At 43.0% G+C, this 18,377-nt stretch overlaps 1 protein-coding gene across 2 annotated transcripts; it reads right to left on the minus strand.

Annotated features, from left to right (window-relative positions):
* Positions 1–3,308: 3,308 nt before the first annotated feature.
* Positions 3,309–9,480, minus strand: LOC101795371 (myosin regulatory light chain 2, smooth muscle minor isoform). 2 transcript variants are annotated; one of them, XM_027452000.3, is made up of 4 exons: positions 9,326–9,480; positions 5,116–5,313; positions 4,791–4,952; positions 3,309–3,808 (listed from the first exon to the last, which is right to left on the minus strand). In XM_027452000.3, the coding sequence occupies exons 1-4, from the start codon at positions 9,465–9,467 to the stop codon at positions 3,636–3,638; spliced, it is 675 nt and encodes a 224-aa protein (XP_027307801.1). In that variant the 5' UTR covers positions 9,468–9,480; the 3' UTR covers positions 3,309–3,635. The 2 variants fall into 2 exon arrangements, with proteins under 2 accessions (XP_027307801.1, XP_027307798.2); XM_027451997.3 differs by lacking the exon at positions 9,326–9,480 and adding an exon at positions 6,894–7,053.
* Positions 9,481–18,377: the final 8,897 nt, after the last annotated feature.

An 18,377-nucleotide genomic window follows, 5' to 3' on the forward strand; every position in this document is an offset into this window, starting at 1 on the left:
CTATCCAAAACGTTTCTGCCTCTATTTTCATTGTTACTCACCTGTTATTTGGACTTCCATAGTCTGAATGCCATCAGTGGAGTAAGAGCTACTCATTGCTAGTTGAAACTCCCCAGGAACGTATCAGATAATATGTTAGTATCATTACCAACAAGAAAAAGCCATAGACACGAGAAACATTTGACAAGATTCAAGATATTTTCCATCTTTCAGAACAAATACTATGGGCAGGATACTAAGGCCCTGATGTCCTGTTCCAGGATGGGGCCCATTTCATTCCCTAACATACGCCGGTGATCTTAGAAACAAGTATGCAATCTAAAGATAGTTCTCAGCTCAGTAGCGAAACAGATCCTTACTTCCACTTCTATGGACACCACCTCTGTGACAGCAGTTAGTTGCTAAGCTAAGTGTATTCGGCTGACTCCATTTTGTGAAACGCTTGTTATGGGATCACTGCGTGAGAATGTTTTACTTGCTTAGGTGCAGATTAAAAGAACAGAAACAAGCGCATCCTGAACAGTCAAAATGCTGCGTATGATGAGTATCACCAGCAACAGAGGGGAAAAGAAAAAAAAAAGGGGGGGCAAATATACACTGGCAGCACTTCACGCAGACAGATTCCTCTCTGGATTTTTCTCATGCAGCTGCAGTCAGGCTTTGGCTTGAGTTTGACCCTTGTGGATATAGCCTTAGAAGAGGGTAAATGGGTCACATAGAATAAATCACGGCTTTTCAATGGCGCTTTGCGGGGTGTTATATATCACTGCAGATTTAAGGCTATTAAATGTGTGCATCAGCCTGTGAAAATAGTCTTTCATCATAAGCCTGCTCTAGCACAGTTTGAAGACCCATTATACATGAAGCCCAAGGGAGAACAGATTGATTCCAAAAATTTGACTGCAAAATGCTAAGATTAAGTCATCAGGATCTTAAACTGTTTCAACGACCAAAGTTATTTTTATTTTTGGAAGTGGATTATTGATGACACATCCCTCCAGCCCTCGGCACGCAACCTCAGCTGTCTGAACATTCCTAGCTACAAAATGCATCTGATGCTCTTATATGGTCTCTTGGCAGGGCTTGTTATTGACCTTCCAGTGGTTAAGGATAAATCCTTAAGGATAAATCCAGTGGTTAAGGATAAATAAGGATAAAACAACATGCCCACGGTCAAGTTGACTAGTCTTCTATATTACAATACGGATAACAGGGAGACCTGGCCACATGGAAGGTCAGCATTATTTGCACTTGAACGTACTAGGAAATTCTTCCTCAGTAACATATCTTCCTTTATAGGTATCCTTACACTTCGTACAGTTCTCCATGACCAGCCCCTAATCAGCAAAAGTGGCCAACAGCATAATGTCCACACACAGCAACAAGAAACAAAACTACTATGTTCAACATTTCAGCTGGCTCTTGAAAAATTAAGGGCAGCAGCACAGAAGATTTTGAAATAATCTTCCTCTCGAGGATACCAGATTCTCTTTAGCATGATTTTCAATTTAATAATCACTTATTCTAAACTTATTTCCAGCATGGAAAAAACAGATGGCTTATCTGCTGATTATTCAGTGTAACATACCAGCACCTAAAATTTATTGAGAAGATTTACTAATCAGGAAGGGAATAGTTCAGAGGCCCAGTGTTTGTAGGAGAATAAAAGCTTAACCTCCCAGTCTTAGTCCATTTAGTTGTTCAAAGAAAAAAAGACTTAATGTTTATCCTTAGTGCAGGCTGCTTACATGTTCACACACAATATCAAATTGCAAAAATGCTACGAGAACAGTAAAGAAGTAAGAGTGTAACTGCTCCTCAACTTAATGGTACATAGCAGCACTTCAACAATTTTGTGTGTCCTAGATATCAACAGTTCTGTGACAAGGGCGTTGTAGGTGAAAATTTTGACATGATCTGCCTTCTCAGAGTCATCTGCAGGTATTCCAGGGAAAGACTACCCTAGTAACCATACTTAAGAGCATAGAGAGTTTAAAAGCAATCTTTTGAGAATAGGAAGAGGTGTGGCAGTCTGAAGTACTACAGTGAAGAACACAGTCTGGGTAGGAGGGAAAAAAAAAAAAAAAAAGGAAGAAAATTTGAAACAAAACAAAAATAGGAAAGCAATGGTTGAAAACCAATTTTAATTAAGCCCAGAAGTAGAAGAAACCACCAAGGAATGAACAAAGTATGCTTACTGTGTGTAAAATCAACTGATTTATGAAGCTAAAGACAGAACATGTGTGAACACAGGCAAAATTAAGAAACCAAGCCTTCCATGACTTTACACAGGAAGTTAGACAAACACTACTTTTTTGTAGAGTATTTGCATCCTGGGGCATTTCATGCTGGCCCAATCTTCTCACACCCTTCAGCTAAAGTAAGATTCCTATCCTTTTGGGTATCATGTGAAATAGCTCAGGGTATGGTTTCTGGTTAAGAGGTAATCTCTTGAACAGACAAATATGTAGGCAAGATGGATTTCCCTTCTCCTTTTTTAGCTTGTAGGAGCTAGGAGCAGGAGACACATGGAAGGATGTAGTCAGTCTGAGAACTGAGAAGGAACTTTTCTCTTGGTATTCAAGAGAACAGCATCAACACAGCTGTTTTTGTGTGAATGGATTTTGTTTGTGCAAAAGTTACTTCATCAATATCAGGTAGATTAATAAAACATATGATCATTGAAGTAGTGAGAGTGGTTGTACCACACACAGGGTTTACCATGTTAATTCTCCCAACTTTCTTGCTGTCATTCTCCCATGCAAATGCTGTTAGCTGCAGAACAAAATTTATGGAGGTTTTCTGGACAAGTATTGCTATTAATCACCGCCAGCACAGACACTTTTACCCCATAGATGCCTTTGCATGAGCTTCCTTCAACAGAAGGAAAAAATATGCTTAACTCCCACTTATTGCCAGTAGAAAAAAACAGGAATGCAAACTTGGGAACATAAACATTGATATAAAAATATTGCTGAAAAACTATCAACAGAAAAAGGAAATAAAAACTAGGCAAGAATCATAAAGGCTCCCTGCTGGCAATTAGGCAATTCTAAGTCTTCCCTAAAGATTTCTTGGGCTAAGTACTTACACCAGTCATATTCCACTTGGAAAAAATGATGTAGCAGATTTATGCAGCTTCATTTTTAAAGACACCAACATATACTGCTAGGAGCATTTCGTAACTATGCAACAGAGAACAATACATTATGAGAATGAGTTTGAGCTTGATTTGCAACTGCAAATAAAATACAGTTAAGACCCGCATTTGTAAATGCATAATAGAAATTCCCCTCTCCACAAAAGAATGAGATTTTAATCTATATAGCAAACTTTATTTCAAAATGGCATTTGTTACAAAAAAGTGTAAAAATCCAGCTAAACCAGAAACATTGAGATTATTTCCATGGACTTCAAAGTCCACTGATCTTTGTCCCCATATGCTTTTTCTCAATATGTTCCCCACTTCCAGTCTGATTACACAGGTGCAGATGTGCCTAAATGGCCTGGAATAGATAAATACGTAAAGAAAGGCAAAAGCTGTAAAGCTAAATGCATGCAACAACTTCTACCCTCAAAAACCCTCAAACATAAGTGTGAAGTAGAAATTAATCTGCAGGTATCCAAAGATTTGCTCAGTCATCCTTGTCTTTTGCTCCATGTTTAAGGATGCGCGTGAACTCGATGTAGTTGAAGTTCCCCTTCTTGTCAATTGGTGCCTCTCTGTACAGCTCATCTACCTCCTCGTCTGTGAACCTGTCTCCCATTGTCGTCAGCAGCTCTCGCAGGTAGTCCTCTTGAATAAACCCTAGAGTAAGCGGACAAGAAAAAACCTTTATCTGCTAACTGCTGGATAATAATTTTAATTCTTTAATAAAAGAGCTAATCTTTCTCGGCACATGAAAAAGCCTATTACCATAACATACAAATAATTACAAGCAATCAATCAAGTCAAGCCTCTTCGTTAATTTGCATGGTCTCACTACTTCAAGTAAAGGTCACTGCATGACCTGCCTTTGTAAGAAATTTGTCAGTGTCCATATGCTGTCTTCTTCATAACAGGACTGAACTCCCAGTAGCACTGAGAGCCTTTTAACAACTATGTATTTTATACAAAAAGGATCCATTTGTCTTAAACATTCCTAATGAAAACAATCACTTAAAATGGAACTTTATCATTGGTCAACATCTGTGTTACGCACTGGGAAGTTCAAAATATTTTAAAGACTCAGAATTCATCTTAAATCATTGGCAAAACTCACATTTACCAGACTCATTGGAAAGAATACATTTTTATCATTGTTTTATTAAACAGCCTTAAATAACCTGCAATTCCTTTCTTCTATCAGCAATCTAATTACCAGCTTTTTCTTGTATAAATTTTCTTCTCCTATAAGTGCAGCTGAACAAGTTGCTAACAAAAAAAGGTTCTTCAAAAAAGCACACCAGCTTTGTAAACAAGGAGGATTCCCCTTGCGTATGTTGCCCCTACAGTGAATTTAAAGTTAGAAAAAAAAAAAAAAGGCCATGGCTCCCAGTCAGTATCTTGTTGTCTTTTCCTGCCTTGAAAAAATAAATGAAGAGCTAGAAGTTTGGGATTACGTTTTTAATTGTTAAAAAAAAAAGCAACACTATTTTCAGCTGCTGAGGAAATACAGCATAATTTTTACCTTCCAGAAATCAGAATTCTCAGAGTTAATATTCATCACTACTTCCATGAATAGAAGTATTTATGGGTACAAAAATAAGTAAGAGCAATACACACACACACTGTTATTTTATCCACATACCTGTTGCTTCTTCATCAAAGCAAGCAAAAGCATTCCTGATTACATCTTCTGGATCAGTGCCATTTAACTTCTCACCAAACATTGTGAGGAACATCGTGAAGTTTATGGGTCCTGGGGCCTCGTTCATCATGGCATCTAGGTATTCATCTGTTGGATTCTTTCCTACAAAGAAAAACATTCAGCTTTGTTTGAGCTTTCAAACTAAACTCAACAAAAGTCACCTGAATAGTGCAATATAAAGTGAGGCACTTACAAGCTATCCCAAATGTACTGTTTTAATTATAATAAATTTGCCTGACAACCGTAAAGAGAGAAGGGACATTACCAAGGGAGGCAAGCATGTCATGCAGGTCCTCCTTGTCAATGAAGCCATCCCTGTTCTGATCGATCATGTTGAAGGCCTCCTTGAATTCCTGTATCTGCGACTGATCAAACATGGCAAATACATTGGAAGTGGCGCGCTGAGGGCGCTTCTTGGTGGTCTTCGTCTTTGCCCTTTTGCTAGACATGTTGGCTGTTGGCTCTAGGAAAACAGAAACATATCCAGAATTTAGACTTATTAAACCAGATCGCAAGTACTTAGGGGGAGAGATGGATAAAAGATTATCAAATTTCATGTTGTAGTCAAACACAACATACAGAGTTACTTTATGTTTTCTTTTATGCAGACTTAACTGGCTACTAAGCATAATCTCCTGCATGATTCAGAGAGAGAGAGTGCTGAAGGTCAACAGCATGCTACATTATAAAAACAAAACAAATCCCAGCTCCTGAAGTGAAGCTCGCCCCGTGCTTGTATTTCTGATTCAGAACCCCAACTGCCTCATCCGAAAACCAAAGACAACCTGTTTAGCAGATCAGGAGGCACTGGTGACCTGGCATATAGAATGTTATCATCTGCCAACCTGTACAGTATTTAGCTGTTAAATAAACTTTAGCTTACTGCTTGATAACATCTGGGAGAAAATAATATATATAATTTTAGACTCTGAATAACAATGCTGAAGTAGCTGCTGTTCTAGGAGCTGAGCCTGACAGGATCTTTGTGTTTTTCTAAAGGTTTTTGACCAGTGCTGGGCTGGGGTGCTGGGAGATGGAGAGATCAGCCAAGCCAGCCCCTACTGGAGTTCTTTCAAAGCCAACTAGGGGATTGTGTGTTGGAAAGTGGAAACTGACTCTTGGGCCAAAAGCACTGCATTGCTACTCTCTTACACAGCTGAACTATTAACAGAATACATATGCAAATGCCAGCATACTCGTTTTATTTTGCAAGTGAATTAAAGTCACATAAGTATTCTTAGAAGTTGATAACTTGAAAGAAACAATCTCCAGATTGTAGAACTGCTATTGTCATAGGCTCTTTACATAGCACACGTATATGAATTGCATTGTTTCCCTTGAGCTGCCAAAGAAGCTAACAAGTGGTAGATCCTGTGGAAACATTAATACAATCTGGGTATAAGTGAGACTTTCAAGTTAGTGGCTTGTGTTTAGCTAAGACAGACTTAGCATTCAACAAATATGAGAATCTAGTGCGCTGACATGCAAACACGAAGACCTCAGCATAAGGGAGGACTTGTTTACCACTGTTTCTAGAACACTTTTCTAGTACACATCTAGGCCTTAGTTTTATTTAACGCAAATAATCCACGCTGCTCTAATCCTTTATTACACCCACCCAACCATTATCCAACCCAGATTCCTTCTATCCTTGGTTTTGGGTTTTACATTAAGCACATGCAATAAGCGTCCTGAAAGAGGAGGACTTCAAGCTTCACTTGTCACAAGAATGCCAACATGCTGAAATTGACAGTATTAATTGACAGCTCCACGTATTAGTTTTCTAACTTAGTTTTGTTCAATGATCTCATCACCAATGCAATTCTAATTAGAGTCACAGGTCTAATGGCTTCTCAACAGTTTGCTCACAAGTTACTGTATTTTGTTAGGCTCCTGAACATCAAGACTTAAGTCACCGACTTGGATTCATCCTTTAAAAAAAAGGAAGTGGCAGAGTTGCTCCCACAGATGACCAACCGAATACACAGGCAAAAAGCAGTTACCTTTCTTCTTTTGTTCTTAATTAGAGGAAACGCATTTTACCTTGCTTTGCGTCAGATACGTGGCACGCTGTACCAAGCATCTGGATCATGAAAGGATATTCCATAGTTCTGTCCTTCTCCTCCCGTCTACAAGCAGTGTTACTGATCTCCCCTGCTAATTCCACGCTTTTATAGCTTACGTTCATATACAACGTTCGCCTGACGTATAAGATGAACCATTATGCCCTGAACTAAAAATAGCCCCCGAAATGCAACTGTGCATCATTCGGCAACGCTGAAGTTCTCATCATTACATTCACTGACCACAAGCTATCTGAAACCTCTGGCCTCCAACAACACTTCAGCAAACAAACCTGAACTCCTGACGCCCAGAAACCCATGAAGGCAGCCGACAAAACAGGGGTTGGCTTTCAGGCTGCAGTCAGGAGCTGCGTGTGACTTTGGTCTTCTTCTTACCTCAGTAGAAACCTGTTCAACTCTGAATTGCTGGTTAAAAGTTCCACTGCTCAAAATACGGCCAAATCATACCCACTACGAATCGTTCGCTGAGGTAGTTCATAGCTTGAAGGATATTGGCTATTCAAAGTAAACCAAAAAAAAGTTTCCTTTGGATGCAGCACAGGACAGTGCTCCCAGAAGGCCAGGGAGCTGCTACCTCTGATTCCCTCATGTACAGTTGAAACCTAACCGAGAAGGTAACAGAAGCAGACTGCTGCTCACTGCAGCTACGCATGGTGGGAAGAGAACCATTTTTTAATGTTTTTAACTCTGTTCAAGAGATTGCCACATCGGAGTATCACACTACAAGAGACAAAAAAATGCAAACGGAACAGTATCTGTACTTGCATGGCTGCTTTCTAATGTTTCTCTAAACCAGCTTTGGGAAGCAGCCATACAGAGCACAGAAGGCATGACTCCTGCACTCAGACCTCTTGAGCATCAGCATGGAGAGAGAGAGAGAGAGAGAAGAGCACGTCACAAGACTGTACTGGCTTTCAGCGCAAGCTTGGTGCAGGTATACCTGAGGTAGGTTGCACTTTGGAAAACTCCATTAGAAGGAGAGTGAGAAATTGGAACATGCTCAGAAAAAAAAACAAACACACAAGGACACCAATCCATCCAGCCAAAGAGACCAATTTGTGATGGACAGAGGTTCCAAGTGTTTATACATAAGTTATCCTGGTGCATGCAGCAGTGAGCAAGAACTAGCTTCACTTGAGTCAAGTGCAGGACTCACTGATTTTGGAGAGAAAAGGATTTCATCTGAGATATCCACCAGATAGATCATTTTGTTACAAAAGTCATGGTACTGGAATTGAAATCCATGAAGTTCAGGGTGAACATGGAAGAGTATCAGTAAATAAGCAAATGGAAACACTTCACGCTGGATGGCCCAAATCCTGACAGAGAGGCTGGGTTTCCACCTAACATTATGACTCACAGAAAGGCTAGGGCCTTATTTCAGAAACCGTTCAGGAACTCCTCCTGTAATGCTGACGGTACACCTCAAGTCCCACAACGCCTCCCCACAGAACCCTGGGCTAGATCTAATGCTGCTGCCATTACGTTGACACATTAACAGCCACCTCTCCACACACACAGAATCACAGAATTTCTAGGTTGGAAGAGACCTCCAAGATCATCACGTCCAACCTCTGACCTAACACTAACAGTCCCCACTAAACCATATCCCTAAGTTCTACATCTAAACGTCTTTTAAAGACCTCCAGGGATGGTGACTCCACCACTTCCCTGGGCAGCCCGTTCCAATGCCTCACAACCCTTTCCATAAAGAAGCTCTTCCTAAGATCCAACCTAAACCTCCCCTGGTGCAACTTTAGCCCGTTCCCCCTCATCCTATCACCAGGCACGTGGGAGAACAGGCCAACCCCCACCTCACTACAGCCTCCTTTAAGGTACCTGTAGAGAGCGATAAGGTCACCCCTGAGCCTCCTTTTCTCCAGGCTGAACAAGCCCAGCTCCCTCAGCCGCTCCTCGTAGGACTTGTTCTCCAGGCCCCTCACCAGCTTCGTCGCCCTTCTCTGGACCCGCTCAAGCACCTCGATGTCCTTCTTGTAGCGAGGGGCCCAAAACTGAACACAGTACTCGAGGTGCGGCCTCACCAGAGTCGAGTACAGGGGGACGATCACCTCCCTAGCCCTGCTGGTCACAGTGTTTCTGATACAAGCCAGGATGCCGTTGGCCTTCTTGGCCACCTGAGCACACTGCTGGCTCATATTCAGCCGACTGTCCACCATCACTCCCAGGTCCTTCTCTGCCTGGCAGCTTTCCAACCACTCATCTCCCAGCCTGTAGTTCTGCTTGGGGTTATTGCGCCCCAGGTGCAGGACCCGGCACTTGGCCTTGTGGAACCTCACACATTTGGCCCCAGCCCACCGGCCCGGCCCACCCAGCCCCCCCTGCAGAGCCTTCCACCGAAGCTGCCCCGGCCCTACCCCCCCCATCACTGACCGGGCGTCGGCGGAGCCCCGGCAGCGACACGGACACGGAGAGGTCCCAACGGCACCAACGGCTGCAGCAGCGGCGGCACTTCCGGGCAGCGCGCGGCCGCCGCCCAACCAGCGCACGGGAAAGGAAGCGTGGGCGAGACCATTCCTGCGGAAAGCCTGGGGGGGGAGGGGCACGCAGCTCATGGCTCCTGACGGCACGCAACGCGACCCGAGCCCAGCTGACGGCACTCCAGCGGCGACCGAGCTTTACCTTCCTCTCGGCCTCTCCTTGCCCTTATCAGTGGTTTTGTGAGGGCCACACGCCCTTTCTCATCCCGCTCCCCCCCGCTCAGCTCACTGTTGGTACATCCCAGCGCGCTCTCCGCATTCCAGGCAGCGCCTGCCCTTATAAGGCAACGGCGGGAGTTTCCTGCCCGTCATCCCGCCAGGCCCCGCCCCCCCGCCCTGCGGAGTCCCGCCCCCCGCCGCGCCCAACGCCCCCCCTCAGGAAAATGGCGGCCGGGGCCTCGCCTGGCGCCCAGGCGGGCTCGGGGAGCCTGGGGGCGCTTCTGGCTCCTTCATGTGCAAACACTGAAACACACAATTTATGGTCTTAATTCATCTCACTGCGCCACCCCAGTCCCTCCCGTGGTATCTCCAATAACTTCTGAGCCCTTTTGTTTCCACCCCCGTTACTTCACAGCTGCCACAAAATTGCCTTAATTAGAGCTGAAATTGTCTCAGAAGCATCGCAAAGCTCAACTGTGGCCATTTCCTGACAGAAAAAAATAAATATTCTGAATATTCAGGGTAGTGGGGTGTTGTGGTACAGCTGGCAACTGACCCTACACCTACCAGGAGTAAATATCCTACCAGGAATATAAGCACATATCTACATTTTTATGGTACTGCCCCACCTTCTTGGGAAGTGCTCTGTTGTAACAACCAGAGGAGCTGATGTGTCTGGAAGATTGCTTTTTACACTTGCTGAGTGCCTTATCTACGTAATAGTCTCAACTACATTTTTTTTTTTAATCTTCATTTTTTATGTTTCTAGAGCCGGATACTTCTCCTGCTGGCATCAGCAGGAAAATTAACATATAATTTAATAATGGGAACTTTTGCCTGTGTTAGAGACTGTATTTTTATCCAACAATGAAATAAATAATATTTCATAACCACTATTTATATTTTTTTCATTCAAAAATTGATACTATATTAACTCAATGGCCTGTATTCATTTTTGTGACTTTTTCTAAAATAATGCTTTAGCTTACCTAGCTAAATAACAAATAATGAAAAATGAAAAATAAGTGAACAATCAAAGGCTAAATTATGTATAATGAATATGTAGGAAAGTCTTTCAGAATAAGTCTTCATACTTGTTTCTGTGTCTAAAGTGGACATGAGTAGTACTTATACAGTGTAGTACTCATATTAAATATTAACATAATGAGCAATATGTAATAGACTAGCCACAGAGGACTTTAGCCTATAGTTGAAATCACCAGGGCCAGGCTTATGTCACTGCCCATTGACCTTTCGGAAGACTTTTTTCTTCTGAATCCTTTTCTTAATGGGGAAATGTGTGTAATCTGCTATTTTGGAAATTAGGGTGGAATTTAGAGACTAGATCCCAGGCATCTAGAAGAAATACAGATGACAAGTACTATTGACTCATGAAGAGCAATACTGTTTCCACAAACACTAATTAACCAATTATAAACAAATACATGATTTGTTTGTAACATTTTTCTCATTAGCTCTCATTCAACTTCTTCAGACTGTATAAAAGCATCACAGGTTCCACCTTACAGATGCTGAAACTGAAGCACAGGTGGGTTAGACAACCAGCAACGCATGAAGGCTAAAGATGCAGCCAGGAATGTAAAATGGCTCTCAATAAGTTTCGGAGTCTGCCTTCAGTGGGATTTAGAAACTTGCACAGTTCCAAAAGTCCTACGAGCTTCTGGACTTTGGACATTTCTCAATAACTTTAGAATCTACCTAAAAGTGACATGCCTACTACTTTGTCAGAGGCCAGATGCCCCTAATGGAGAGTTTTCCAGGCTGCTTGTAAACTTAGTCTTGAATATACTCTACACTTAAGCTATTCCTTCTGGGTTAGTGTCACCTCTGTGTAAATGAGTAGCCTCACTGCAGTAGGTACACTATTAATGGGGCAGCTGGGTGAGTGCCTCTCTTGGGTAGTGGGCACTGCTTGGGAGCCCCTGTCGTGTTTTTTTTTGGGGGGAAGGGTCTGGCTTCCTAGACTTGCTTGTTCACTGATACTGTGTTTTGCATCTGCCTTGTCTTTTCATGCTCCACTGTTACAAGGATCTCCACTGTTGCTTTATATACGCTCTGGGAACTTCTCACACTGAATTACGCCTTGCTTTCCATATAAATTGGTATATCCCATGTACAGGCAATACAGTTCCCCTCTATGGAAATGATCATACTGCATACCAGCCTGGCAATGACAGCCTAAAATGAATTCCATAAATTTATCAAAATTAGCTTGCAGCCAGCAAGATCCTGGCCATGTGGAATAAAAGGGCCAGAATGTCACGTCTCTTTATCCATGTGTTGAGGATTTTACTGGGAGAAACATACTTTAATGAAGCTCATGTTTCATAAAAATAAAAATAATTCAGAGGGATTCAGGGCATTCAAAGGAACAAAAGCTGAGCACCCTCCTGAAGCAGATGATTTACCTGCTCTAAGCGTTTACCAACTCATCTAATGCTTTTCAAATGCATTCCTCTTTGTTTGTCTAGAAACGAAACAATTCCCAAATTAGTCAATTAAAAAAAAAAAAAAAAAAAAAAAAAAGCTTAATACTTTTGCAACATAGGTCAGGAGAACACATTTTTTACAGTATTCAGTTACGTAAACAGCAGTATTGTAGGATTATGGGTACACACGAGGAAAATAAATCAAGGAAGCAGGACTATTGTTCCACCAACACTATGTCACCAATACTGACAGTCGGGAAAGAAGGCATATGCTCCGACCTGCTACAAATTTCAGCAGACTGTAATAAATAATGAGGAGAAGTCTCAGACACTGCTGTTTGCTTTGTGCAAGCCGAATTGCTTTATCCTTGTTGTCTGCTTATTTCTTGCACAACTCAATTAAATGTCCTGCTCTTGTCCTGCTGGGACATCCGAGCTACTGTTCCACAGGTGAAGTGAAGAAACATTTTGAAAATGCAAGATGACGTCAATGTACTTGAGAACAGACCAAACAAAAAGTGCTGCTGAACTTGAGCCACTGTTCTCAGACAACACGAGGCCATGAACAATAGCGCAGAAAAGAAAGAGAAAAGGCCAAAGTGTCTGACGTGTTAAAAAAGAGCATTTCAGTGGGCTGTCCATGCTGAACAGCTGTGTCTATGCAGTGAGTTAGTCCTCTGGTACTGCTGAACAGAAATAACTACAAAATAATGGATAATAATACAGCAATGCTTGTTTATGGTACACTGCATGACACCAGCTCCTATATTTATCTTTCTTGTTCTCCCTAGGGACTACGTGATTAGTATTTTTCCAGCCATGATCAATATTACGGGAACATTTTTAGTTTGACTAAATGTTTGTTTCTTTTTAACCTTTCAAATGCAGCTCTTTCTCCTTTTGTCTTTTGCATTACACGTCAATGAGATTTGTCCTTCTGGCTGGGGACAAAACCTGGTTCTAGTGTTGAACCTAAGGAGTCAAGCCACGTACTGGGAACTGCAGGTAACTGGATGTAAAAAGAATACCAATCCTTCTATCCTCTAAGCCCATTCTGCTCTGTGACAACTTGGTGTGTACCAAGCATGGCACACACCAACTACCTGGGCTCGGAGGACCCGCTCCTGGCAGTCTCCTTCTCACCATCGTGCAAGAACCCTGCTGAGGAGCTCAGTGCTTGCCTGCTTGCAAGCTGCAGGCTCACTGTGACTTAGAATTCAGACCCTGAGATGTGGCTCAGGCTCAGCATCAGGCATGTTTGTGTCGTCTAAGTCTAAAAGCATCATCCCAGCCCAGCCGATGGGGAGCAGCAGGTCCTCCCAGCAGGGCTCTTGCCCGCCTTGCGGCCGATACCAGCTGCAGCCAGCAAGGGGAGCTCGTAATTTGGTTAGAAAGCCCGGAGACAAGCTGGGTGTGCTGTGTGGCACACGGCAAGGGATGTTGTCAAATTAAATTGATGTTGGGCTACATGCTCTTGTGGCCCAGGAAGGAAAGTGGAAGAGACCTTACGTGGGCAGTGGGCTCCTGGAGGTGACCCTTGGGATGCTTCTGGGTTCTTCAAATGGCTGGGATAGGCATCTTCCCTATCAGTAGAAACTGCTGGATGTTTTACACAGTGGGAATCCTGCTTTACTACAGCAGGGCCTCTTTGCTCTGCTTCTGTGCTATTAATTACTTCTTAGTAAGAAACTTAAGGAGGTCTTCAAGCCTTAAATACATCAGAAACTTCTCCAAGAACTTTGTTTTCATAGCTATTAACGCTATGCGAAACGAGACGTCGCGTTTTCACCTGCGAGGAAACATTGAGCGGTTTCTCTGGTTTCAGTACAGCCTGGATGAATCAGTGCCTGCTCACTTTATGGACAGCTCAGTATTTATTTATTTATTTATTTGTTTGTTTGTTTGTTTGTTTGTTTGTTTATTTATTTATTTTCCTGGGATGGAAAGCATTCTCTTTTATGGTACTGCAATCAAAGTGACAATGCAGTAACAGCAGCAACATCATAGCAATTAACAACATCTATGGTAAATTCATTTCCTACTTGTTTAACAGAATTAGACTACTTGTTTTCAAGCAGGGGCACTTGCAGGAGCGTGATGCACCAGAGCTCACCTACAACATGAAAAAGGTTTGCAAATCTTCCTGTGAGCCTGGATTGAATTTAGAACGAGCCAGAAGGAAATTTTGAATAAATCTGTGTTGAATAAAACATCCAAGTGCTTGGAAGGTATATGAAAACAGATGGTCTAGAGTAAGCCAAGAGCTGGAAAAAATGAGATCTGGGGTGAGTTTCATTCAAACCTGAAAGCCAACGGAGAAGTCGTAGTTTATGAACCCTTTTCAGCAAGCACTGATGAAATGAACACATGGACAGCACTGAGCAAATGAACAAACCACAATGAAAAAAACGAGCAAATGAACACCACAAACTAAACCCTGCTTCACAAAGCTCTAGGTTCACCTTCATTCTGTAGCCGTGCTTGCTAGTTCAAGTCTACCTCAATATCCCAAAAGAACACGTGGATGTTGGTGTTAGGGTTAGGAATATCTGCTTCTCTCCCTTGTGTAGCTCCAGAAAAGTATCACAGACTGTTCACATGGGATCCACCATGGCTTCTCGCTGCTTAAGCTGGTAGTGCCTTCATAGCCACTGCACTCACTAAAAAAGCCCTGGTCAGAAAGAACAGGCTTCCCATGTTAGGTGTGCCAGTGAGCTAGGCTTCTGTCAATTCTGTGTCCAGGTTAGGTAACAAATGTTCCTGGGAGACTCAGTGAAGAACTGATGGAAGACTTAAATGCATTTAAACCCAAATATTTTTAATTTTTCCTATGTGTAAGCCTATCCCACTGAGCATTATCTGGATGTTCTGCCTGTGTCCAGGACACTGGGCTTCCTGTAGCCAGGTATTGAAGGAAATATGATTTTTTCCACTGATGAGCTAAGAGAACATCTCAGAAGCCCTTGTTGAGAGAGCCAGCTTTTGTGCCTTTCCAAAGGAAATCTCGCCTCACAACACGAAGTATTAAGTCTCTGGCCATTTTACGCATGAATGCGGCCCCGAGGCCAGAAGCCAAATGATAAGGTGAAATGGCACCTGTAACGTGACCCGACTGCTCCAGCTGAAGGTGGGGATAAGGGAAAGCACGATCCTTTTCCAAACACCCCACCCCAAACCGTAACCTGACACAGCGCGCCACGGCTCCGGGGTGATAGTGGAGAACGGGAGCTGGTTGCAAATGGTGGGTGGAATCGAAAAAATTGTTTTGCAGTGACTGTGGAAACTCAAATGTGAAAAGTTAGCACTGAGACACAGAGATATGTGCTTCATATCTCTGAATGTGAGTCAGCAGCACACTTCTGCAGCAATGAAGGAAAATCAGATCCGGGGCTGCATCCCTAGGGGCTTTAGTAGCCGATAGAAATGTGTTCGTCCCACTCTACTCAGTGCTTGTCAGGCTGCACATGGAGTGCTGTGTCCAGTTCTGGCCCCCACTATTCAAAAAGGCACAGGCAGACTGAAGAGGGTCCCAAGGAGGTCCGTAAAGATTATCAAAGGGCTGTGAGGAAACTTTGAAGGAGTTAGGTCTTTCCACCCTGGAGAAGAGAGGACTAAGGGGACCTCATCACAGTACTCTGATACTTAAAGGGTGGCTACAAAGAGGATGGGGGCTCTCTCTTCATAAGGAGTCACACAGACAGGATAAGGGACAAGGGCTACAAGTTACACAGGAGGCTTTGTCTTGATATAAGAAAAAAATATATATATTTTTACAGTGAGATTAGTCACTGGAGCAACCTCCCCAGGGAGGTGGTGGAGTCCCCGTCACTGGAGGTTTTCAAGAAGTGTTTGGGCAGACTCCTAGATGATCTCAGCTGGGCTCCCTTGTGCACAAAAAGTTGGACCTGATGTTTTTCTGAGCTCCTTGCTGACCTGGGCTGTTTGATGATGCTCTGCCATTGCAGAACAGCTGATGTTCTATGATGTTCCATGACCATGTTCCCCCCAAAAAAGGCTTCCTAGGGGTATCTGACAGATGTAATGAAATCCTTTTTTTCCCCCTTTTCCTCCCCCTGTAACCATTTTGAGGAATAACACAGGCCAAGTTCCTATTTTCCCCTTTGGAAGTTTTGAAGCCTTGCCCAGCTCTTCCCACCAGACTCTGCTTGCCCAGCCCTCATCGCACAGCATGGAGCAGCTACGAGGAGGAACAAGGAGCTCTGCTCCCTTGCTTAAGATCAAACAGGCTGGTTTTCCCACTGCTCCTGGGCTGGACTGGAGAGATGCTGCCTTGCTAGGACAGGCAGTGGGTTCAGGAGACCAGAGGCTGCTCACTTCAGCCGTGCTAGCACGCAGACACGCTCCCCTCTTTATTAACAACCCAGCAGCAAAAAAATGAATTGCTCCACCAGGCGTTTCTGGGACTGATCATCAGCTGCTAGGAACCCTCCAGCAGTCATCACGCAGCTGCAAGTCCCCATAAGCTTTAGGGGAGGGAACATTTCCCCTGCGTTTCCCCTGGCAGCCACCATACCGGTCCCAGGAGGACAATTACAGACGAGTGAAATTTTAAGCAGATGCAGGAGGGTAGCGGAAAATCCGCCCTGAATTGGGAAGCCACTAATATCTTTTGCAGGGCTATTCTTGGACATAGACAGAGCTTGCAGCCCGTGGCTGAGGATCCAGCTGCCTGCCTGTGATCATAGCACACACCCCTATATGGAGAAACCTCAAACATGGGATTTTAGGCAGAGATTTTTTCTTTTTTTTCTTTTTTTTTTTTTTTTTTTGGTGGAAAATGTAAAATGCTGTGGTGTGCTTAATAAATTAACATTTTTCCATATGCAAAATCAGAGAAATTTGATATTAGCTGAAAAAATATGCATTGTGTATTTTATTTTAACGACACTTTGAGACCTGCAGAGATAATGGTAAATAAATGAATTCCAAGGTGCCTCTGTCAGGCTTGATGAAAATTGCTTCTTCATGAAACATAGATAAATACAAGAAAAAGATGACAAAAATCTTTAAGGATATTATGCTTCTAGTCCCAAAATATTGCTGCTTTTCCCCTGGTGTGGATTAATTGCAAAGATCTTTTGCAAAATCCCATCAGAAACTGAAACTTTCAAGAAGTGCAGCCTCTGCAAGTTAAGCAACCCCAAACTTTAATTCCTAAACCCACAGAAGATGGAAATAGCCTTGAACTATTCAGTTTGATCTCTCCATGTAGCTAGCTTTAATTTTCTTTGGCCTTTGGCCAGAGCTGAAGTGACGTCTAAATAAAAGAAATCTTTTATTTTTGCGAAAGCAAATACAGTCACTGTGGCTGAGCTTCAAAGGAGTGGTAGTAGGTGATGAATGGCCAACAGATGGGCTCCAGTTTGGACCATCTCACAGAAAATAAAACACATTGAGTGGAAAAACGCTTCCTCTCTGATTTTCCATGCGGCTATAAATAGCAAACAAAGATACACCCTATATTTCCTGCTGTGCACATTCAGCCCAGGGGCTGGCATCAGCTGTATAAAGCAGCGGATCATCTGAACAAAACCAGACCCCACGTTCTTCTAACTTTATCTAATAACCTTGAGTGCTGTGGGTCCCTGTCGCTGTTCTAATTATTCCTACAAAGATTATGCTTTTATCTGTAATGGTGTTCCTAATTAAGCTAAAGAGTGCCTGCATATTGAGATAATAATTCGAGAGCCTAACTCCCCTCCATTGTTTTTCTTAGGGGAGATATAAAGATTAGGAATTGTATCTGCTGGAGTTAGCAGCCTAGCAGGCCACGCAGAGGGGCATCTCTGCTGATGAAGAGATTGTGTTGCAGTTATGTGAGCAGGCATTTGAGGACCGTGCACTGGGCATGCCTACCGACAAAAGATGCAGCCCTCTGTGTGCATTCTCTGGAAGGGAATTACTCATCCAGCCTGTTTTAATTCACAGGATACGAGTGCTGGGGGAACAGTAGTTATAAGCAGTTCAAAAGCAGAAAGCACTTGGGCAAAAGAGACTTCTCTGCCTCATTGCCAGCTCACTTCCAGCAACAGAAAGATCAAACAGTTAGAACATATTCAGACAAAGGTTTTTATAATACGTTCATCAGAACAATTCTGGGACTCAGAGACAAAAATCACAATGCTGGTATCTCTCCAGCTTCTCGAACTTGACACAGCTAATGCTAATCACAAAAGAAGTGCATGAGGACAATAGAATCAAGGACATTTTTTTGTCAGAAAGGCAAAAATGCTCTAGCTGAGCAAAAGAAAACTATGCAAAGCAAGGAGGGTCCCAGCCTTCCAGTTGTTGCAGATAATTGCAACAGCTGCCTTT

The sequence above is a fragment of the Anas platyrhynchos genome, chromosome 2 (assembly GCF_047663525.1).
Source record: "Anas platyrhynchos isolate ZD024472 breed Pekin duck chromosome 2, IASCAAS_PekinDuck_T2T, whole genome shotgun sequence".
Taxonomy (NCBI): domain Eukaryota; kingdom Metazoa; phylum Chordata; class Aves; order Anseriformes; family Anatidae; genus Anas; species Anas platyrhynchos.